Source organism: Colias philodice, chromosome 3, assembly GCF_061535455.1.
Source record: "Colias philodice isolate Cphi_HAF_F1 chromosome 3, ilColPhil1 Martin Lab GWU primary, whole genome shotgun sequence".
NCBI classification, from domain to species: Eukaryota; Metazoa; Arthropoda; class Insecta; order Lepidoptera; family Pieridae; genus Colias; species Colias philodice.
This window is the reverse complement of record NC_143088.1, coordinates 588024-614215: the sequence shown is the minus strand read 5'-3', so window position 1 is coordinate 614215 and position 26192 is coordinate 588024. Positions and strand designations below refer to the sequence as shown.

The window sequence follows — 26192 nt, the reverse complement described above, 5'->3', positions numbered from 1 at the left end:
AAAAAAAAACTTTTTTTTAACGCATTGTCAAGAAACTTTATATGCGATAGATTTTTTTTAATACTAGCAACTTTTAAGTAGAAGTAGTGTTGTTATTACAGTACCTATGTTGCTGTACTATCCAACGAATAGCATTTGAACATTGTACATATAATAAAAATGAAATTCATGTCACATATAAAATTGAAACTCACAATCTTTTTACAGTTATTGAGTTCAATGAGTGGTTCAACATAAAATATTTGTATTTTGCATACGAATGTCGCGAGAGCCCGTTGTCATTGGTCGATTTGCAATATGGCGTAATCCTTTATGACGTCATCGAACAATATCCCGCCGATCGATTGATAAATTAATCGTGTTTCCTGCTTGCTATTTAACATTGAAATATAATACTCTTATTCTATTGTAAAATATTTCCAGACTTATGTTGAAAGTTGACAAACAAGTTGGCTGTAAGTTTTGTATCCTTTGCCTTATAATTTAAATTTAAAAAACCAAATGATAGGAAAAATTTGCGTTGTCTGTGGCGTTTATTGTTCTGATAAAGCTTAATGCATAATATGGTGATACGTATGTACTACTGCAAATTACAATTACAACATATTTTGATAAAAGTTGATTTTAATTTACTGTATATATAGGTGTTTTTTACGCAAACAAGAATATTATGGAAATATACCTAGAATGTTTTTCGTTTATCGTTAGATTAAAGAAATTTATTACGTGGCAAATTATAATTTTACGTGTGATTAGAAACAGTTCAAAAACCTTTATTACTTTTTAATACAAAATGTGATTTGGTCGGTTATTAATAATATAAATAACAAATTCAACATAATATTTTCATAAATTAAATGAACGATTTAGTCCGGGATACATCGCCCATTTTTGCAAGTGATTACTATCAAGCTAATTTTTCGTGAGTAGCTTTATTTTGATGAGATGCCCAATAATTTCATGTACAAAACTCTCGATTGTGGTAGCTACCAGAGGAAACAAGGATAAAATATTTTGATTTGATGGTTCTCAAATATTAATTACTAACTGAATGTTTTTTTTTTGTTCAATCTCAAGATAATTATCTAAATTATTCGAAAAAATATTTGTCCTACAAAATCTATGGTTTGATCAAAGAGTCCCCCTTTCCAATGTGTATCGATAAAGAAGTCATCATAAATGATTACTAACCAGCTGATTTTTTTATTTTCACTTATTTAATACTTATATAATTCAACAGACATATTGTCCTACAAATTGCGTAATAAATATTTGAGAACCGTCAAATCAAAAATTTTTATCCTTGTTACCTCTGTAAGCTACCACAATCGAGAGTTTCGTACATGAAATTATTGGGCATCTCATCAAAATAAAGCTACTCACGAAAAATTAGCTTGATAGTAATCACTTGCAAAAATGGGCGATGTATCCCGGACTAATTTAATAATGAACTAAATAATGAATAATAACAAATAGAATTATGTTAAACAAATAAAAAAATATATATTTGTATCTGAAATTTTTTGTCTCAACAATGGTACAGCGCATATGTTCAAATTGGTGATAAAGTCTGATTACGGGTATTCGAGTTTTTTTGTTGATTATACATTTGTCAGTCATTATCTAAATAGGAAGTTGCCACTTATCTAATTCCCATTTTATTCCAACGTAAATGCATTGGAAACGACTGTTTTATATTTCAGAAGCAGCAATAAAATTCGTAGACGTACAATCTTTATTACAAAAATTTTATGCATTCAAAGACGTGCAGTTATTTTTACAAGGATGCGATATAAGTATTCATACACGTTATCGATTAAAACAAAATTTTAAATCGTATTTAAAACGGCAACACTGAACTTGTTTACGTTGAATGCAAATTTTCCGTGCATGTTAAATTAATGACATAACGTAAAAATTGTTTTCATAACATATCCCGAAGCAATGAACGAATAAGACAGATAACTTTGAAAACGGGAACATAGGTGTCCGAGCCGGCCCGATAACCCCTGATAAGGCTATCGGCCTAAACTTAATTCATATGCAAATAGTGCCCGGATGCACTTATCGAACAGCGCCACGCTTGTTTGCGATGTATTTGGGCTTTTCGATATTGTGGAAGGTCAGGATCGGGGCCAGGTTCAGGAAGATACTAAACAATTTTTTACAATTGCGCAATTCACAAGAGAATTATTTATTAACTGGCCACACTGCTGTGACATTATTGTTCTTTTGACATTGTCATTTTTCCCGCGCTTGTGACGAAAGCCTATCTTGTTTGTCGACTTCGCTTCGGTATTATCGAAAACTACTTTTATTGTCGATTCGACCTCAACCTGTATATTGGGACGCCGCGAAGGTGATTCGAACAGAGTTCGTCCACCCCGCTTACGTAAACACATGTAACTAGAAATGTCGCCTTATTAAATTATATTAATGTTTTATGTATGGCAACTCGGCGAGGTCGCGCACAAACTGCTTAAATTTGAATACCTACCTAGGATTAAATTTTAATAAATGATTTCTGTTGATATATAAAAGCGATAGTAGTCGTCTACGGTACGGTTTTGATCCGAAACGGGCAAAAGTTTGTGTATGCAGGCGGGGGTGTTATGGAGATGCGGGTGTAGGGGGGCTGGTCGGCTCGGGGTGTGAGGGCGGGAGGGGGGTTGCAACTGTTTGCGCGGCGCTGTGGTCAATGACACGGCGACATTGCATCAACGCGCGAAGGTCACACCTCCCCTCTCTCCGTGCGTCCCCCCGCGCGTCTTAAACGCGCCTCGCGAATTCCTGCACTTCCTTACGGTCGCCATCTTGGATCAATCAAGTAAAAGTGGCTGATACATTCTTTGTGTATCAAGTAAAAGTGTTTTAGCTTTATCTAGGGTAGGATAAAATGTAACGTGTAGTCAAATATGATAATATATGTACATACGTTTTAAAACACCTAGTAATAGTAACTACTGCTATACTAGTAATATTAATTAGCTGATTAAATAAGTACTTAACGTATAAGTTACGAACTAATTAACCATAACTAATCTGAGAAGAAGGGGGCAAGGATACGGAAGGGTTTATTAGCGGTAAATATAGCAAATGGAGCTCCTCTGGGCGCGCTCATTGCGTGATGTTCAGGCATTTTCGACTTCCGTTCATCTCTAATACTGATTTCCTGTTGAAATCCGGCCGCCCTGAAAACAGCGCCATTGGTCGAATGTTCTCGAACTAATCGTGGTTTAACAAAGTGAATTACGTCATAACTATTGCACGAAATTAATATTTGCTTAGTCGAACAAAATACTTTAATATCTTTTGTTTTATCAGTCTTGTTTATAATTTTTTAATGATGCCTTATAGTAATGTGCGCGAATGGATATGAAATATGCACGGTATCTCAATGCTCTTTTAGATGTGTGTGCTGAGTGCTCGGGTGTACAGAACCTTTTACAAGTTCTTTCGCTAGCTAGTTTTCTATTCTCTTAGAGGCACCAAGATTGTCCATTATAGAAGCTGTATAACGCCGTAGGGGGTCAAGGTTCGTGATTTCAAGCACGTTGCTCCACTTGACCCTGACTAGGGAATCAGGCCGGAACGCCGCGTCTAATTATTATCAACGAATTGACAACTTATTGTCATTATGAATTTGATTTTCATCCTATTCCGGATCTTATTTGGACGTCGTATTACAAACATTGTTATGAATATGAAGATACTTCTCAGGAAAATTGTTTAATGTGTGAAATTGTGATCATACCAAAAATAATTTTCGAGCATCCATTGTACATCATTACGTTTCGATTATTCGATATCTAATATTGACGCAGATGGACAATCTATAGTTTGTTCACGATGAAAAAAGCTGGTTTCGGTAGTTGTTTTCTTAAAATCAAGGTATTATAAAACAGAGCGTTGCGATGACACTACGCTGCGTTTCGACGTGCGTTATCGAAGATCCAGATAGTTCCATAGTTCTCCAACGCAAGCAGCTATAATATAATTTGATACTCTTCCCTTCTAATTCGGCGAGAACAATTTCGAAAATCGTCTCGCTAATTTTAACCGTCCCATTTTCCCACGGCCCAGGGCCGATGACGCGTATAAGGGTGCTGGTACACGTATCTGCAAGTTTGATGAAAACGCACCTAATTCTTGTAAACAGATCTGGTGAATAGTGAATTCTGTTCAAGCATCTTTATAATTGGTCAAGGCATGATGAGTATATATAACTGCAAGGGCTCAAGCGAGCACGGTCAAAATTCTAATTGAAATAGGCGTGTGTAACAGCCGTAAAACTACGCTTTTGCAACGCCACCTCGCTGGAACACTTCGGTTTGGCAGCGGGCGCTAAGCGGACGCGTAAACTCGTTGCGAAATACTTTGACTTTATATCGGATGGTTAGGGTTGCCAAATAGTGTAATGGATCTTTGTGACTATAGCGCTAAGTGGAATGATGGAAATAGAATATTTCAATAACAACTACATAGGTACCTACCTACCTACTTAGAAAAATGTAGAAGAAGAATGACTTGAAGAGCATAAAACTTATTGTGGTTCTATAAATTGATAAAAATGGCTTAGTAACGTAGTTAACGGGAAACAACATTTTAAAAGGTCGCAGTAAATAAATATTAATTCATGTATGAAACTATAAACTTTTATTGATATGCCTTATTACAATGTAAGGTCTAACAGTAATTTCATGCAAAAAATACACATATAAATTTAGAATTCAAAACAGTATCCATTTTTCAGTTGAAATTGAGCGCTATTGACACCGGATGTAATAAAACACATTAGGCATCCCTATTTCTTCCACTATATTCACGAGTGCAGCGGGGCGCGCGGGGCGAGGGTCGGGGGGGAGCGGAGTGTCTATTTATGCAGCGCTATGCGGCCTAACACTGACCCGGTTAGGCACAATCACAAGGATAGCCACTCTGTGCAATCCACGCTATTCCTTACGGGATTGTCACACAAAGGAATAATATCATCATTTTGCGAAACTTTTCTGGAGCATGACGCCGCTATAAAGAATTTAGGGCAGTGCATCAGTCAAGTATCAATAACATTGTGAATTGTGATCAATTTGACTCTATGCAAGGCTGAATCAACGAATCGGCTGTTGAGAATATGTGTCAATTGCTGCGCTTTAATTGAAATAATATTTGCATCTTAGAAACTGCAATATATGTCGAGCTCGGGGAAGTATAGATTTACTAAGTGTGTAGGGAGGGCTATGGGCCGTGAAGGACATCTTTCGCTTCGCCGGGAATGAGCGGATAATTTTAAACGGACAGGAAACCAGTGGAGCGCGTATATAGGCCGCCTGGACTGCCCCTCTGATTTTATACCTATCGTAAAAGAATCTTCGTATGAAGTTTCCGGGGAAGTGGGCTGACACGCGAAATTGGGTCGCGTAATACTCCGGTTTGCTGTGATCTTGCGCAGCTGTTCCGATCATCTCGTGATACAATTTAGATAACTTTTCTAGAAATAAGTCATGCTATCTATCAGGTTACAACACTTCTATTTAGATTTATAGGAGTATCTAATCTGACTTGTAATGGAGTGCTGGAATATGTTTTAATAATTAAGACTGTTAAAAATACTATCGGTGCCGAGACGTCTCTGAAATATGTCTTACGATTTGTAGCTATTTGCTTTAGACTAGACGGGTAGCGATTACGTTATATTTCGGAAGGAAGATGGCGGCGGTGAGCGTTGCATTGCGAAAGAGCGCGGGCGCAGAGCCGTGCGAAACGGCGCAAGGTGACGCACTGCCACCGTTCATAATATTGATGGTGGGCGTGATTCACGGGACGGACGTTTCTATGCGGTTTTGTGATAAGTGACGTTACGACTCTCTAGTCACGTACGCCTTTGTTTATTCAATCATTATCCTCTTATTGAACTTTGGGGAGAGAACAATTCGGGAAACATTGGGACCGAATTCCGGGATTGCGCGGTCCTTTCGCTTTCAGCGGCGCGTGCGCAGTAACCAAGGTCGCGGGCCGTTCAACTCGGATGCGACGCAAGTTGCGACACCGAAATATGTAATTGTAGAGGAGTCGAGGCGTTTGCCAGCGGCCGCTCGAAGTGGGTCGCGTTGCGCAAGCGCACAGCGCGACAGATGGCGCGGCTGTCTTCCTTGTACGGACTGAGATTAAACAAAGACGGTATCGCAATACACACGATAAGTCATCTAATTGTACTACATAAAAATTCGAGAAAAAATAGGCCTTGTTTGTTCCGTCGAAAACGTAAATTAACCTTCATAGTATAAAACGAGAGCGTTTGTTATTGTAGGTTTGAATAAGAAGTCCTACCACAGCCTGAGAGTCGGGCGAATCCAATCAGAATTGCGTAACGAGCAAATAAATCAATCAGAAAAATCAATTAGGCGCCGGGGCTCGGGAGCGATTCCAGCAAGATTCAAGGAAATGGCTTAAGGAAAACTGGTGATGTAAGTTGCGAATGTCAATAATAACGCTTCGGTCCCCCAGCGATCGGTGCGGCGAAAATAGTCGCCAACTATTAATATGAACGCTAGCTGCACTGCCCTTGAAACGGGACGATCACCTCGCGCACACTCCCGCGCCGAGCACACACGCGCGCGTTAGACGCACACACGCGCGCTTATCGATGCATTGCAGAATAGACGCAACGCAACGTTTATTTTAATTTCCATTTCGTTTGCTAATACGAATGCAGCGTACGCACCGCTGATAACACGCCACGAATACTTTTTGACTAATGTTTGAAAACATTCAGGTCACAAAAACAATTCTTTAGAACGTTTTATGTGGTATGCTAAGAAAATATATTAGCGGTTTATGTTATGATAAATTGATATGTAAACAATGGAATAATAATTAATTTATATTGTATTTAGAGATAGTTTTGTTGCCACGTAATATTACTTATATTGTGTTGTCTTATTATGACATAAATATCGTCCTAGGGAAAGAACCTAACAATGTGCAATATTGTAACGACCCATAAGACATTGAGTTTATGCAACTTTTAATAATATATTTTTAGTTAATAAAACTCAATACATATAAAGATTTATTTAAACACAATAATTAATATGAAAACTAACTGTACTTTAATGTCCCCTTTTCTAATAAGTACCTACATGGTGTTTCCAAAAACCGAATATAGTAAATTCTAACTGGATAAAATCACATGTCAATTGCGCAATGCCTCCAAAACTCGGCGTGCCAACATGTAAACCATCGTCCGGTAACGTGGATTGCGCAATGGAGTCAAGGCTTTGATGATTAAATGCATCTCGATAAAAAATTTGAGGTATTTAAACGTTTCCACATAGAGTGAAGTTGCGTTATAAGGAAACGTGGTTTTCCAAGATGCGCGGTGATTCCAACTAAACGGGATTTAATTGAAGTGTCAAATGATATCGGATGATATAATTAGTATTGGACGAAAAACCCACAAAAATTCAAGATTCATATTTGTTATCTCTATGATTTATAAATGCAGGAAAAGGGCAAAATTTGCTAATTTCGTGTCAGAATGAATTCTCTTTAGAGTTCGATTTCCGCACCTAACATATGTGTGTTTTCGTGTACGAGCGTGGCATATAATCAGGTTTCGGCTGCCCAATCGTCGGTAAGGTCACCGGTTTCGCCAGCTGACAATGGCTGCGGTACCAGGCTCTTTCGCAACTGTTTGCAACACAAAATTTCGTATGTGGTTAGCGCAACGCGCGGCCGATTCACTCGAAGCTTCAGTTGGTCAATGTCTTAGCTATCTGATCGCTATTGTTACCTTTGATATTCGTGTACAAGTGTGGGCGCGTTTTGTAATCCGCCATTATTCAGTTTCACGAGGAAACGCCGCAATTTAAAACTAATTACAATCTAATTATCATTGATTTATATGTCTCGACAGTTTGTTGAGAAGTTTGCGAACATAAATCATATTCAAACACGTGTAAGCTTGGGATATTTTGCAAAAAATCCCAAACACCTTACCCGGCGAGTCGCGTAGACAATAATATTAATAATTCACATAAACATGGTGTTAGTGTTCATTCAGTATTATTACCGTCGCAGATCTGGTTGCTTTGTATATCATGGCAGCGTTTTGCGGTCAATGAAACTTTTATAGCTATATTATTCTAAAACTTCCTCGTATATAGATAGTTCGGGTGAAACTTGTTTTGGGTAATTTGGAAAATTTAAATAACAATTTGCCATTCCGCGACATTTTATTAGTACCGGAATACGATTCGGTTAGCATTCGTTTGAACAGCAAAATTTACTTGAAAATGTTTTCAAATAATTAATTAATTTATGTGTCGTTTTATTTGTACATGTCTATGATGTTGTTAATAATGTTCATAAAATACTAGAAGATAAATCAATAATCGTTGATTGATTATCATAGAAATACGAATTGGTAAAAGCTATTAAAAATATATAGAATTTTTATAATTATTTTACAACAGTTATTAGCTATGTACTACACACTTAAAACGTTTACAATAATAAGATTATACATTATATTAATACATAGTTTCACGACCGGTTATCTGCGTATGAACAATAAATAATAATGAATATTAGGATTTTCGAAGTTGTGATATAAATTATGATTTGTGACACACAGTCTCAAAATATTCAGGAATATTCGCAAATAAAACGTCCTGTATATGACAAGTTTCTTTATAAGGCACGTACAGTAATCGAGAGTAGTGTTGTTATGTCATATGTCGATAAATTTAATTTCGTAATACATTTGTACATGTGACATGTATTTTGTTGATAAACAGATTTTGATGAGCACAGCGTAAGCGTGATAACTTGATGAACAGTTTTAACATATTGTGATAACCGCTTATCGTATCTATTCGAAGAAAGCTTTACAATTAAATTAGGTATTAATTATTATTAATCCTGTTATTTGAAATACTAAGTGTTTCTACCCTATTCAAAGTAATACGCAGAATTAATTTCATTTAATTTTCAAATCAAATTCATTCTCAGAATATTCATGTCACCTAATCTCAAAATAAATATTTACGTTACAATACACAAACCTAACTTAGCTACTGTCAGCGATTTAAACTTTATTATTTCCGATGAAACACATCAAACGTTTGCATACATTTGATTATATCTAGTTCCCAGCACTGGACAAAGAAGTGCCCATGTACCAGCGCACCTAGGTGGAATTTTTAAATGCAACACAATCGAAAGTGGTCGTTTCGCATGCGTCCGCGACGCCACGTACGCGATGCGCATACGCCGTAGTTTTTTGCATCTTTATATTAGGAGCACTGACCTTGTGCAATGTCAAATAGCTGAGGACAGGCGCGCCAAGCCGCGATAAACGACGGTGCATCGTATTGCCAACTGGTTCCGTAGGGACGTAATAATTTATCGATGTTTTTCAACTTAATTAGCTGGTTGCATTCTGGCAAGTATTGCGATTAATTGATGTGCGTAGAATCAAAGGTTTCCAATGAAAGCATTTATTGCTCATTAACGTGTTTAAGTACTTAGACTAGGTCATAAGTTTAGGTTCTAATAGCGATAGAAATTCGAGTTTAATGGGAGCTCAATTAACATACGTGACTTGTGAAGAAAAATTGTTTTACTTCCATTATATCACGATTGTTTCTCTGACTTAAGTTGACCTTAGTTTATTATTATATCGATAAAGCGAGCGTATTCCTCAAAATATCGATGTTTGTCAAACATCACAGTAACATTATAATTCCGTCGCGTTTTTCGTTTTGTGTCGCAGGGACGTCCGGACGATGAGTATGTCGATAAATTTCACAGAACCAACTATTTGTTTTGGCTCATTTTTTTACAAACATTGGCAGAAAGTCTGAGTGGTCAAGAAGTTTGTTATTTATGTGTTTGTTTGCACGCCCGTTAGCTATACCTACGGTAACTGATCGACCATGATAGAGTGTAAACTGTTGTTTGTTATCAGTCTGTTATTGTTTTGCTCATTTTTAATATAACACATTGTATTACATAAATGGCACGTCGTGTGAAAAAGTAAATGCTAAAAAAAGAAAGTGCCGACACAAAACAATTTCCAGTTGCATATTTTATAACCTAAAAACGTTGACAATAACAAACTAAATCACTGAAAATGCGCGCGCTTTTCGACGTCACGGCTAAATTCGGCGCCAATTTAGACAACAAAACGTTTTAAAAACGATAACATCTTACTTGTGTAAAATATTACTGGGTGATAGTATAATTTGTGCGTTTAATGGCGGGCTCAGGCCAGCTGGATCAAAGCCAGGATGCGAGCCCCGGAAGGATGTACCGGGCTTACGAGAATCTTACTATCGCTATCTAATTCGCAGAATGCATACGATTAAAACAATTAATCAAAAAATATTCGCATTTGTGAATATTAGTAGTTTGAAGTACGTATGACATGGAAACAGGTTCGAGGCTAACTTCCGGAAGGGTGGTGGCGTACCGAGAGAATTTATATTGCAATTGTAAATGCTATCTGTCTTATTCTTGGATTCAGAAACAAATAAGCAAATAATTCATTTGTCTCTATCTTTCTCTACATCAATTCTTATTCTACCAAGGAGTTAAGGAACTTTGTCGAATCAAGGACTTCCAACTGCAACCTATTCCTGGCCACTTATTTAAAAAATATCGGTCGCCATGCAAATCCCCGTGCTCCCATTTGGCGCGCGCGCGCTAAGGTCACCTTCCGGGTGGGGCGTTCACCGCCGGTCGACGGTCACCTTAACAACAATTGCTTTGTGTGTGCACCTTACTTACTTTTTTCCTAATGTCAATGTCAGATGAATAATTAAGTTTGGTTGTGATGTGCAATTACGTAAAATTAATTAACGTCTGTTTTTTGAAGTGGCCACAATTTTATCTTGACCTATCGTAATCGCTATGACAACTTATCTATATTCAGAAGTGCTAGAAAACTGACCTTGTGTTTTGTTATTTCTACGAAAATTGAAACAACATAGTTTTATTTATATCTACTAGTATCTGTGACAATAACAACGTTAAATATAATCCGATTTCTTCATACATTATTTTTATCTTTGATTTGAATTATGAAATTTCGACACGACTTATTTGTGATATCAGACCAAAAATAAAACCCCGAATTAAGAACCTCTTGGCCAACAAAATCTCACACTTAATAAAATAAGTAAAACTCACCACCAGGCGGCCTTGGATGTGCTACATGGTGCTGCAGCGAGCTGATCTGATGCTGCGGGTAGAAGGGCAGGAAGGGGGTGTGGAAGGGCGCGGGGGGCGGGGGCTGGAGACGGGCCTTCAGCTCCTCCGCGGAGCCCGCGCCTGAGGAGGACGACTCCACGTCGGAGACCCCGCTGTCCGCTGGCGATGGGGGGAGGGAGCCTGCAAGAGAAATTGATGTTAAAGATTTTATATACAAATAAATAAAACCTATCTACTAATCAGGTGTCTTTTATTAAACTGCAATAAAAAGATATAAAGGTGGTAGTTTGCAAGTATTTTTATTTGTTACTCTTTCACGCCATAATCAAAAGTCCCGATTGAGATTTACCAACTGTGTATGGTAGTGTAAAATAAATAGAAGCACACTCCTTATTCCTATCGTTCGATGATTCTCAAATTTCTAAACGATTAGCATAAAATCAATACAAGGAAAACTTATGATATTGTTCACTATTGCACCCTGTTCATATCAAAGCATATTCTGTACTAAAATAGGAACATTTATGTGTTTTACCGAAATTATTTTCATCAATAATCAGATCAGAACAAAGAAGAAAGCCGAGCTATTTCTAAAGAATTAGTATAATATCGTCACATTCTGAAATACTATAGAGTAGGTATTAGACTATAGAGAGTAAAACCCCAATTAGTGAGAAATTAATTTATTGTAACTCTTTTTCAATGCACTGCCACTTTCCATAGTACCATTTACGATTTTAAACATGATGCAATAGACAATTTCTCAGTTATAATAATACTTGAATAAAACAGTTGATTGTCTCTGCTTTTGACTTCACATCTATTTTTATTCTTCTTAGGAAGTAAATACGATTGAAGTTGTGGAATTGTGCGGTTTTAAACGTAAACAGAATGATGTATGTATTTGCAAAATTATAGTGTAACGTGAATGAATATAGATTTATATTCTAATTACGGAGTTTGTCATCTTTATGTGGTTGTAATTTATTGTTAGTTATGTAATTAAAATATTCAAAAAAATCTTCTAAAAGAAGAGACTAGAGAAGGAATAAAAGATTGTGATTCTATTTTTTTGTTTTTGATTTTACGCGAATAAAGTAAATAATTTTGTAGAGGCTAAAAAGCACGATAATACATGATTTGAATTTTTAATTTCTTTATGAAAACAACAAATCCGGAGACGTTATTTTATTTCGTTCTCGGATTTAGGATCTCGGGGTCAGTGTTATTTATTATTTTTAACGGTCCGTCCGAGAAAACCGTTGAGATCTAATAAATCTTAAGCTCTATTGTGGTTCTAACGGACATGCTTGCATAATAATTTGCATAACCCTTAAATGCAGTGCTATGGTCAAAACGGACATTGTCCACTAGACTCGCAGATGCACTTGCATCCGACCTGTTTGGCTAGTGTGGGAATTCACAACGCATTGTTATGCACGAACAGTGTACTTTTAATTTAGCATTATGCAGATTAATTTTCTCGGGTCGTTTAGGCCGCGGGGTGAGAAAGGGTTGTATTTTTTTGCATCTCAATGCGACATTTAGGTATGTCGCATATTAATAAGTGCATAATCATGCAGTTGTATAATAAATTTTTATTCTTAGCTGGCTGGTCAGTTTGTTAAAGAGGTTAATTATGCACGTTTTTTTAATTAAAATGGAAAGTGGTTAAATCTTTAAAAAGAAATATATGGTATACTAAACAAATGTGATTTCAAAAGGATACTTTTTAAAAATATTCTTATTTCAATGAAGCGACAATAATTAGATCGTTTAAAACATGAATAGAATGTTCAATGAGTTTAAAAAATAGCTAAGGCAAGAGTAAACGAGATTACTTTCTCATGGTATCGAAATTTGACGGGTAACCGTCGTATTACAATAATGTAATCATGGGCAACTAGGAGGTCAAAGAAAGTATTCATACGTTTCCTTCATAGTCTATGAATGGTGTTGACCATTTGACCGGTAGCGCTGTCCACACCCTTTTGTCCCATTGTTAACCCTTCAATGCGCTATGGGAACCGGGAAGCGCCGTGGGTCAGTTTGACCATTAAAGAAAGGAATAGTGTTACTCTATAATCAGTAAAATACGTTTTGGACATTGAATAGCGCTGTTCTTGTTTATAATCCTTCTGTATGGCGCAGTTGGCGACTTTTGATACAGTTTACTGAATGAAATGTTTGGATATCATTCGATATAAAAGCACGATTTGATTTTGCATATATTATTTCGAATTAAGATTGGTTTTTTTCCTCATACATATTATACCGTTCTGTTATTTCAGTTAACGTTCAATTAATATTTATTTCCCTTTATGTAACATGACATTGGTTGTTATTCATATTTTTGTTGACGAAATTACATATGTTTGCACACGTGTAATGCTCACCTTTAGTTCGAATATTCAGAGGGCAATTGAATTAAATAACAAAATACTTAGTCATCCGCAGCGAATGAAACAATGTCACTATAACTCATGGCACACAATAATCTATACCGATGCGATATACATGTCCTTCGATTCCTAAAATCCTTGAGCTAACCCTACACTGCGCGAGCAGAATGTCGGCTGTCCAGTCGACTCAAACACACGATTGACCAACGGCCAGGAACGCGGAATCGGCCCATTGTGTCAACCCTTTCATCTCTCGTATCAAAATAATAATAAATTAAGTATAAATAATGATCGTCGTGGCCCCTTCTTTTAAATCAGGTCTACCGGTCGAAGAGGAATGCGGTCCTATTAGGAAAATATTACAATACGGGACAAAACAACCCTTCCTTAATCGGACCATCTTTATAAAGTGACCGCTGTCCATTCGTATTGTACGAGCGCGGCGTTAGACCATAATCCGTGCGAATGGAGACTTAGAATTATATTTTTTGCATATGAATAATTATTATGTGGCATACATAAGCCGTTACATAAATGCCTTTGTATGATCTCAGTTGTGAATTAAAAATTATGCAACCCATATCCTTCTTAGCACGTATCACTCAAATATAATTCTTCATTGTTTGCATAATTAGGTATGTCGTGTAAATTCAGATTTTTTACTAAATAAATAGAATATATATTTTACGATGGCATCAGCAAACATAGAAACGTCAGCCTCGGTAGTTAGTTTAAAGCGTAGTTCATATCACGGTGGCTTTAATTTATTTTATATACATTGAATGGGTATTAAATCATTCGTAACATATAATTTATAACATATTGAGTTGAAACAATATCATGTTTTAATTTTAGTTTCCATGTCATTCTAATTGGGTTCTTGTGTTTTATGTCATTAAACTGTGTAATTTATTTTTTTAATGTATTTTTTGAAATTATATAAATAATTATAGTAAATTAAAAATATTTGTCTCAAAACGTTACAAATGTTAGACTGTTTCTCTTATCTCCGAGCCAATCAATCGCTCCTTGGTCCTATTGTCATTTATTTTCTTTTTCATGGTAATTCTTAGTTTTTCGCATTATATAAGAAGCGCAGAGAACATACAAAATCCCATACATTGCGTCTATAAATAACTTGATGTAAATATTATATTAGTAACATAACGATATTTTATTCATTTTGTGAAATGTTTTGTGAGTAAAGCTACGTATATCAAATTTAACAATCAAACACGAGACGTAAATAAGATCTCGCTGAGAGGCGGATGATGTGTTAAATAATTAAATCATACATTGCAAAAGGTATACAAGAGCCGACAATGGGTTGCGCTTGCTCACCCACGCGTGACATTCTAATTTCCAAGTGTCAGTCGCTCCGGAAACCAGGCGCTGATTCAAAAGAAGAGCGAGATGAAGCTACATTGAAAAGAGATGATCAACAGATTATCGTCTATTGTCAGCGACGTGACAATCGAGCAAGGTGCATAACCCATTTTTCTACAAAAACTAGCATTTTCGAAATGTGCGCTCGCAATATGCGCAAGCTGCTTGCATTATTTGGTTAGGACGTTGTTTTGATACACGGGCCTGACGGGCCGGTGCCGAATTGTAAGGGTTGCCTTTGTAGTGCCGACGGTTTTGGGTTAAATGCGTGCGTTTTTGCACAATGTGGGTTCTGTGTACATAGCGATTATGTTGCTAGCGAATTACCCGCGTAACCCAGATTTGAACAACTTTTAACTCAATTTATTCGTAGTGTGTAAGATCGACATGCGATAAACATTCGTGTTACGTATGAGACTAGTTTTGACATGGCTAGAAGTATGTACCTAGTTCGATTGCTGACAGCGCTTACCGGCTGTTTGCGAGCTTTTGCTCTGACCTCATGCGTTCGATAGGCTTTGTAGAATATTAATAATAACAACTTCAGTATGTAAGGTTTTATGTAAGTCTCTACATGTACATATATAAAAAGTTTTTGCTACATTATGATTGAAAATTAATATGGATATAAGATACTTCAATATGCTTAATTAGAGCATACAATTTAAATTGTTTTGTATATTAAAGAGACTTGAACTTGAGAGAACTGTTACGTACGCAATATTATAAGAATGTACAGTGAATGTACCTAATGAAATGATTCAAAGGGTGATGATATAGCGTAAAACCCTAATATACTAAATATTTAGTAGGTAATTGTAAACTACGTAACACGATCTATTTATAGAGTTTAGTAAATAGTGGGTATTTTTGGATTAATAAGCAATACATCAAGCTGTCACATCTTGGACAATGTAAATAATTAACCCTTCTGTGATTATACAATACTTTCACCCACACTTGTGTTGGGGTGAAAAGCGATTATGAAATTGCACATTTCGGGCCGAATGGACCATTGTGTGGACATCTGTGACTGCAGCGCGCAAGGGTTAGATATGTCAAATAATACCCTTCTAAATAAATACAATGAATAAACATTCTGAATTGCGTTTAATAATATATAAATCGCTTATATAATATCGAAGAAAAGCAATTTGTACCTCATATTACATCGAAGGAAAAGCCCGCAGTAACCAATTAATTTAGAAGGTAATTTCAGGCGTTATAACAGTTTTTCTTCACATAAATCTTTGCTATTACAAAATTGTTTTTTCCAGACATCGAACAATGTATCGTAGGTAAGACGAAACTATTTTAATAAAGATGAACAGCTAAAGTTATATAATATCGCAGGGTTCGCGGCAGACGACGCGTAGACGTTATACACTGTCACGCAGGGCTGTGTGCGTGGGGGGTGGAGGGACAGGGAGGGGGGGTGGTGTCTAGGGAGGCGGTCGTGACATTGGGTAGATCAGCTGAGGGTATCGATTGCCGCGAACTTCCTATTCGTTCTTTATGAATTTTTCATGCCCTGGCGGCTTGTTGTGACGCGCCGAGCTAATGTTCCAGATTTGGGTCACGTGCGTAGATCGGGCTAAGCATTTACGGGTATTTATAGGTTTGTAGGTTGTGCCGGTAATTATGGCTGCGGTTTTTCAGACGCGTGGCGGTTAGGCTGGATTGGGTTAGTATTTTGTGGAAAGAATTAGTGCTTCTTTGTTAGATAGGGTAATGGATTTGAGACCTATTATTTCCCTTTTATACCCATTAGGCTACGACCCATTATTGTATGTCACAGGAAGAGAAAGTTATTAAGACACGTCATCATTCAATTTAATGATAAGCATTACCAATATTTTTTCAATCGAAAGCCCATTAAACAAATAACATGAAAACAGTCGGATATCGTATATTTCTAGTGGAAAGTTAATAATAAATAGACAATGCGAGATCAGAATTGTCTGAGAGAGGAAATTACAAGGTTTATCTGATGTATAGACAGTATAGCTTCTATATAAGGTATGTACTGAGGTAATTTCCTTTCTAGAGGGATCGAAATTGTTAGGAGAATATAACTTGAATGTAGGTATATTGTTTTGGGTGCAAGGAATCGAAGGAAGTTAAAGGACATTTGGAGCAGGAAATATTTTCAGTTTTGTCATTGAACATTTAAAGGAACAAATTTTCCTTATTAATTTTGTAATTTCTTTGTAAGACTGCGCAATATTCGGTAACTTGGAGTGATCAGTGAAGGTTTCGGCTCAATTTTATGTATTTTAAGATTTCTGACTTATATTTAGTTTGATATCATTATATAATAAAGTATTTGAAGGTAAAATAAGGGACTAGCCTTGTATCTAATGCGTATTGAACGTTTACATTTATTTAGGTGTTTTTTCACTTGAAGGATGTTTGTTTAAGTGTATTAGTGTCGTAATGATAGGAATGCCCTGTTTTACGCAATTGGAAAAGATGATCAAACATTTTATCCAATATTTAATTGATTTCGGAAATGATTTTATGTACATAGACTATGCCAGTATAGAGACTTATTAACGCTTTAATAGCTTCGCCTGTATGTTCTTATGTTTGTATGTAACCGACTCATTTAGACTCGATTTGGACCAACTTAAAGGGATAGATTTAATTGAAACTTTGTGCACTTGTCAAGGGTGCACTTGACAATACAATAATTTTATTAATGAAAGCGGTTTTTTTAAAGATTTAGACTAAATTATTTTTAATATCTCAATGTCTACTAACCAGTATTTGGCGCAGTGTACAGGTGATGCCTGGTGGTAGAGGCAGGCGCGAGGAGCCCGTGGAGGAGCGCCCTTCCCAGTGACCCTCTCGCTCCCAGAGGCAGACCAGTTGGCTCCCCATCCACTGTAAGAGAAATAGGATCATTATTATGACATTCTGACTAAAAATATAAATGGAAAAATGTTTTGGATATGTTTTGTGCATACATTAAAACAAGCGTTTTTCTGGTTTCAAAGAGGTCATGGGCCTGAAGCAAGTTCAATAAGGTTAAAATAAAATAATATGATAAAATGAAATAATTTGTAATTCTTCAATTTATTGACAGTGTCCTTGCTTACCCATACTTCAATCTACTTGAGTTATGTTTTTTATTTATCAGTAGAAATCCATCAATAGATTCCTTGATAAATAACCTAGGTATACTAAAAATTGGCTGTGGAAAAGTAAATTGACGAGTTTCATGTCAAATAAAGTACATACGTGTTCTTGTTATAAATGGTAAGGAGCTGAATAACAAAATAAACTTTTAAAATAATGGTTTTAAACGAAGACTAAAAGGTGGTGTTAAATGGTGACAATATCTATCATAATATTATTAAATTCATATAGCATACAGGTAACTATTTGCACTTTATTGTAATCTATAAACAATGAAGTAGTTGAAGAAATATAAGTGTTTGATATCCGCATAGAGACATGTCTACTGAGATACAACTTTTGTCCGATAAGAAACAGTGACTCGTTTCGTAATAGATATGGATTTGCCAATATATTCGCAATTATTTTCAATTAAATTACTAGATAAGATATTACATTGAAACGTATTAGGTAAATAGTGGCTGAATTATTGCATAATTGCTGTGATAAAGCCATTTTGTCCTTGCTTAATTTTTTAATATTGAAGTGATATTTAGAACATGCTATCCAAACGATTAGAAACATTTTAAGTTTAAATGTTTCACACATTTGTCAATCTTATCTAAAGAAATTAAATGGAAAATTTCTTAAATTCTCCAAAAGGATAATTATTTACATATAAAAAACTAAATGTAAGAACGTAAATACTAACGTTTTAACTAATGTAGAGTCTATTGTGTTGTTTTGTTTTATTTTAATGTTATGAGTATGACTTTTTGGCCTACCGCATTTAGTAGCGCTTGTTATTTAAGAATATTATATTTAAAATTTCTGTTATTTTATAACTTTATTTCTGAAAAAAATATGACTGAAATATACTAACAACGGAGAGTCTAGACAGTTTGATCTAAATATTCATTAGATAAAGATTAAATAGGAGATGAAATGGCTATAATAAATCTATTTATAATATCGTATGTCTATTGACTATAGCCCACTGATCACAGAAAGATCTCTATGCTATAGCCTATAATTAAGTCTCCAAGCTAGTTTTATGTACATGTATAGGTACAATTTTGGGTTTTTCACATTTAAGAGGAAATGAAGCTAAGAGATTTCATAATGTTTGACGTAATTAATGTGTAAAAGCAAACTTGTAAAATAGGGGGGCAGACAGACATATACTTTCCCATCAACAAGGAAAACCGGGACCCGACAGTACATAATGTACAAATTCGCAAAGGTTATACCAAGGACGTATTACAATTCGGAGATTAGATCGATAATATATAATGTATCGCCAGAAGCAGACGTTTCCGTGCGCCGACCTTGACGGGGGGACCACCCACCTGTGGCTGGGCTTCTGCGCATGTGCAGACTATCCCTTTCTATGGTCGAAGCGTCTAGACAGAAAGGGAACGTGCAAATTGCACGCCACGGCGGTAGTGCCGTGTGGACGGGCCTTTATGGTTTCGTCGGGAGTTGCCATTAGGAAAAAGAATTTTATGGCGGTTCAAATTGACAGTTAGATAAATGGTATTGTCGATTTTGAAAAATATATTTAATTTATTTAGGAGTAATTGCCGTGGGAATAAAATGATAGAGTATATTTGAGTCCACTTTGAATGATCAATTATCATAAGAGGAAATGCTTTAAGAATATTATAATGCATAGATGTTTAATTAGTACCATCAACAAAAACTATGTTTTTGTGTAACAAGTAATAGGAAAATCCGTAATTTTAAATGCCTATACGAATATTTAATATCATCAATTTTTTATCGGTTTTGAATAATGGACGAATCATTGTTTGATGAGTAGGTAACGATCAAATAACATACCTATAAGTAATAGTATATAATTTCCTCTCTTTTTTACTTACTGAGAAAATACTTTATATTTTATTCGCTATAGCTCTGGATTTATTTTTGTTATAATCTATTATTATTTAATTTAATAACATCAATCAATATTTATGTAAAATTTGAGTCCATTAAAATATAATTATAATATGTATCTTGATAGACGCTGTATAACATTTTACGCAAAATGGATATAAATTTCTAGATACATTAAGTTTTTTGCACTCTATCATGTCGATCAAGCGATTAAAATTCAAAACCTTATTAATATGTTACGATAGAAACTATAACGTGTACTATTACCATCGTGGAAAGGAATAACATTATAATAATTATTTTAAATTATGCACCATCCAGTATACTAAGTCGGTAACATATGAAAAGCACGTTTGGTAACATAATGCTCTATAAGGAAAATTGCTTGCTTGAAAAATTATCTATTATTTGTACAAGATTCTTTGTTATACGACGTTTATATTTATATGTATGTATAGCTTGTGTAAGGATGGTTACTATAGAGAATATCTAAATATAACTTTTTAGGCTCGTGCAAGAATTTCTTAGGAATTATTAATACCTTTAGCAAGGCAAAAAAATTTTTTAGCATTAGTTTAGACATTTTGGCTTCATACAAAAAACACTAAGTATTTATAGTAGTCTATATGACTGTTCGGATACTAACATGTTCTAAGCAACAAATCTACCAATAGGTGCCATTTTGGTAGATCATTTCTACTCGAAGAAAATACATAATAAAAATTCAAAGGCGGTTTTAAGAAAATGGCAATAATAGTGCACTGACCTACGATTGCATCGTCTTCAGCTCTGAATTATTCAACCCTCCCTCCCCCTCCCTTCCGGCACTCCTATCAGATTACTTACGATTATAGTAAAGTATAGTAGTCTTCAAGTGTTGCTAGTGTGTTTTAAAAGTAACACTTTTTTATATGATTTATTAATTTTTGGTTCAATCGTGATCAAACAATAATAATTATTTTTGTAATTATTATTATATTGTATTAGAGATAGAAGTCGCGTCATTATTTCAAATTTGATTATTTACATAAAAATATATTATCTATGACAATTGATATAATAATTCCGAGATATTTATAATCTGTTTCCAATACTAAAGTTATATCATACGTCTCATCGGATACGGAACGCTTATTATCATTTTTATAAGCATTTTGCTTTGCTAAATCTGAAATATAATATTATATTGAAGTAATATTAAACATGAGAAAGATCGTGTAAGAAGATGTTTGTTGCTCTTTCTCACATACACAAATAAAGTATATGTCATATTATATTGATATGTAAAGTTAATCTAGAGTGCGTTTCACGAAAGAGTTCCCCTGCCGTTATGTTGGCTTACCTGACTGTCAAAAACGAAAATATTTTTTTTTAATCAAAAATGACAGAGAAAATATTCTCCTTTCTAGGCAGCCGACCCCGTAAGATAAGGATAGGATAAGGCTAGGAAGAAAGGAGAATATTTTCTCTGTCATTTTTGATTAAAAAAAATATTTTCGTTTTTGACAGTCAGGTATGCCAACATAACGGCAGGGGAACTCTTTCGTGAAACGCACTCTACATCTACAGTAATAAATTATATGTAGGAACTTTTATTTAAACCTTTAACTTATAGTATTTAAAGTTTGAATACAATTTCGTATGTAATAATGACGTGCAAAACTATCATAATTATCAAGGTTTACAAAACCGCGGTCATCAAACGTGAAATAGAGTTCAGTAACAAATCTAATTTCGCATTAACTCCCAACCTGGATAAAGCCAGGCAAATCAACGTTTCATTATAAACGAGTAAACTAACGCTAATTGAGTATATAAATCGCCAGAAACTAGTTTCGGGACCAGACGAAACCTAAGCTTATTTAACTCAGACTTTAATATCAAATTTTGTGCAACGTCATGCATACTGGTTGGAACCGGTTAAATCCGCCCCGCACCGCCCAAAACCGCTATTACTTTCAAGCTAAATATTGCATAAGTCCCCCCCTCGGGTGAATGCACGGGGGTGGATAGTTACTATTATTTTAGATATTGTTGGTTTAAGAGTGCAACGTACGCTTTACTGTGAGTTGGCGGAGCTCTCTTTGTGGCGCGTCTGTATTTTTTTATGGAAATTGTTAATCTTTGTTCCTTTTGCAGACGGGAGCGGGTTTTTGACGTCTTGTCTTTATAGAGGCAAATTGACGTGCTCAAACCGTATCGGATATTGCAACGCGTGATGCGTTTGGTTTCTAAATTCTTACGCGTGTATCGGTCACGCGGACAAACTGATGAACTGTAGAGCAATCCTAATATTGATTTTTAAAAGATATAAAGGTTGTTAACACCCGGTTATTGGGTTGAGGCGATTATAAGTACATCCGCTTCCTTAAATAAAAATGGATTAAATTGTTTAAAAACGAGAACTGTCGTCGTTATGAGAATGTATTTTTAAAATAATGAAGTGTAAAATATGTCGGATTTAGTCTGTCTGCAGCCAAACAAGAGCGTTTATCAGTTGTGACTAATCGTTTGACGTATTTTGTGTCTGTGTACAAAATATTAGCCATGATTTGCTTGTTTTAGTGTGCTTGCAAGAACCAGCAGATAAATTAACTGTTTTTGAGTAAATCAACCTATTTTAACTATATTTCACACATGATTTGTTTTAATAGTATGTTACGGTAAGGTAAGGTACACAGATAGAATATTACTTGAATTTCTCTACAGATACATAATATATTTTATAATCGTTATTTAAAACATTAAAAATTGACAAAATGATCACGAGAAAAGGTTCGCTGTTCAAAGAAAAATAACATTAAATATAAACACTTCGGCATAAAAAAAATCACTACATAGTATAAAACAAAGTCGCTTTCCCTGTCCCTATGTCCCTATGTCCCTATGTCCCTTTGTACGCTTAAATCTTTGAAACTACGCAACGGATTTTGATGCGGTTTTTTTAATAGATAGAGTGATTCAAGAGGAAGGTTTATATGTATAATAAAATCCATTAAATAGTGGAGAAGTACTGTTATTTTTGAGGTTTCTAATGTGATGTCGTAAAAAATTACATTGTTTCCGCTTATATTGCAAACGCAGGCTGAACCCTACGAGTTTTATCAAAATAATGTACTAAGTATTATACACATTGAAAAGGTCTACAGAAAAGTCCGCGATGGTATATGTCTATCTCTTATGGATAACCCACAATAACATTTTTTTGTCATTTACTTTTTACGACAAATACGTAATAGCTAATTTTCGAAGCGATTTTCACCAATACAGCATTAATCCTTAACCAATTAAATACCTTGAATACATTGTTCATTTAATATAGATCTATATGGCACTACACCGTATGATTTAAGTGAATATTTTCGAAGATATTACAGATTTAAAAATTGCGGGACGTAGCGTTTGCGGCGGTACCGGCCGGCCGGCCGCTATGTTTTTATATACAACGTTCACAGTTTTTCTGTAGTGTATTTAGTATCAGCATTGCACCCGTGCGAAGCCGGGGCGGGTCGCTAGTTATATTATATAACTTTTACGTATAAGATCCCATAATCCCATAAATAATAAGATAATGTTTATTTATACTCTATTCATAACCCAAAGACGTACTTGGTGCGGGTTTTCCTTAAGCTTTTGTGTTTTGTGGTGTCAACTCTATGGTATTATTTAATTACGTACCTACTTTTTATCTGTGACCCTAAAATAATTCAAGATGATTAATTATAATGAAACCTCTTTCGTATCATGAATAAAATTATCATATTTATGTAATTAAAAAAAGGTTTCGTAGTACCTTTTCTTCATATACACTTGCTTTTATATAAGTTTTATCGATTTAACAATATGTAAGTGAGGTTTTTTTAAGAATAAATAGATTTTTGTGTTTATATTTCTGACTGAAAAGACAATGATAGTGTTAGTTTTAGTACGGCTCATTATTGAACCATATTTTCGACGTAAATCGTGACGCAAATCGGATTATTTCTTTGGTTTACTTCCTCATTTATATACAAATAGCTACTCGATTTTAATTGATATTAAGATATACGTTTTATTTGTACATAGTAGCCTTAAACTATATATTTTTATACTTATTTAAATATAAGTTTGTATTGAATCCGTGCACGTGTGTTGTAGTATTATTATTTTAACTCGTTTTTATATTTGTTTGATGATACTAAAAGTTACTTTGAACTATATAAAATTTATCACAACCGGTTTACCCGTTCGGACGTGATACGAAGTTCGGATTGATAAAATTATATTTTTGAAATATGTACGAAATCTCATCCGTCCAATTTATATTTGACGAGTGAATATAACATTAAATAAAATCTTGTATACTTTTGAATGTTCGTCAGAATCATTAAAGGAATTAGCGTGCAAAGGAAATCGTAGTCGGTAGTGAACAAAACAAGCGAAATTCGTCTTTATTACCGCAAGATAAGATTGATTTGCAATAATCCGTTTCGGGAAATCTTGCGAGATTCTTGACGTCAGTCGAGCATCCGGGAAGTCTTAGCTATTTCAAACCGCAGTGACCAAAGTAAAGACCCCTCTTTACGCACATTTAATATCTGTATAGAGATCATAATATACTGGTTATTGGGCAATTATAACAAGCCAATATCCAGGCAAGAGACCTCTGATTTAATACAAAATGGTAGGACCGAGAGTTCTTATTAAATTGGTGATGAAACAATTATATAGGTATTCATATCAAATATGTAAGACAATACGATATATCGCATTTATTACGATTTATTGCTCTTATTGTCGATACTTAGTTTCCTATAGATTGAATATTAGAAAAGAAGCAAAGTTTATAGGATTTAGGACCTATAATTACAATTCTACAAAATTACTATTTAAACACGCGGTAAAATGTTGACTTAAATAGGTCAATAAAAATGTATGCGTTATTTTTAAATTTTAATATTCAAGATAAATTGAGACGAATATCATCATACGGTCTGAGACAATCGACAAATGTTTACATTGCAACGTCGAGTTTTATTTATAAAGCTAATTTGTGGAAATACGCCGGAATTTTTCCCGCTCAAAATAATCGCAATGACTCGTATAACCTTTCCAGACAAAAAAGAAATAAAGAATTGATAATATGGCAACATTTGCTTTAATTATTTATAGGTTACATTTAGGAAATGGTTATTGCGGGTGGCCAATAGAAATAAAGATACGTTTTCTTAATTATTTATAAAGAAAACAAACTTCATATAATATGATACTAAGAGAATATATTATCTCTATTTGAACGCTATATTTTATCTGTATAAATGCAATGTGCATCAAAGATGGCGTCGGAAAAGCGCGGGCACTTTCCCCGCGCGGGAAACGAAAGAAAGTGGCAGCGGCGCGCCGCGAAATGGAAACTGTTGCGATTACGTTGATAACACGTTTATCTTGCACACTTTAATAACCGACTGCACGCTGCACTCGCTACGAATTATGTTAGATATTCAATAGATTTCCGCTGGATCACAACACTCCAAGTTTGCGTGACTTCAAACTCTCTATTGACAGCTCACGTCAAATATTCACAGATTATCAAAAACCCCATGACGTATGCAGTATGTATGTAGGTTTAAAAAACAAATTGTATCGAATTTAAATGTGCCGCAGTACTCGTTTATGCAAAAGTGTTATGGAGTGTTACGCAAGGCTGAGTCATCCGTGGAAAGGCCGCTGTCAAAAGTTTGTTTGTTCGTTCATTTCGCGTGTACACACGAAGCGCGTATCAAAACGATTACAAAACACCATTGCATCTATTTGGAGAATTGTTTCAGTACTGTTACTTCATGCCAATTTATTTTTATAGTGTGTAAAAATGTATATAGCGGCGTCGCGTCGAAAAGAGGTTATAACTTTTAAGTGTCAAGATGTTTTCGCGTGATTTTATACTCTGTGGATCGGGAAAGAGATGAATATTTGCATTTATATTTATAGAACTATGTGTTCTAATTTCAAAATTCAGTCAGGTCAGATGTTTTGGAACGTGGAAGCGCATTGAAATAGATCCGTTACCGGGCTATCGCGCGCTAACTGGGTCAGCGAGCGAAGGGCGATGCGTCTCGCTTACCGCGCCGCGTCCGGGTAAACAATGCTGTATATTTTATACTTTTCCCTTTCAATTGAAGTTGTACGTCTAAC

The 26192-nt window shown here is 35.2% G+C and overlaps 1 protein-coding gene across 7 annotated transcripts in view; it reads right to left on the bottom strand.

Annotated features, from left to right (window-relative positions):
• The window catches only part of Eip74EF (Ecdysone-induced protein E74), a 163984-nt gene that overhangs the window by 9256 nt on the left and 128536 nt on the right, over positions 1–26192 (bottom strand). For all 7 annotated transcript variants that reach the window (XM_089711976.1, XM_089711968.1, XM_089711989.1 and 4 more), the window contains 2 exons: positions 17766–17888; positions 11194–11394 (listed from right to left, as the gene is read on the bottom strand). In XM_089711976.1, the coding sequence (XP_089568102.1) occupies positions 11194–11394; positions 17766–17888 (324 nt within the window). The remainder of the gene's footprint in view (positions 1–11193; positions 11395–17765; positions 17889–26192) is intronic.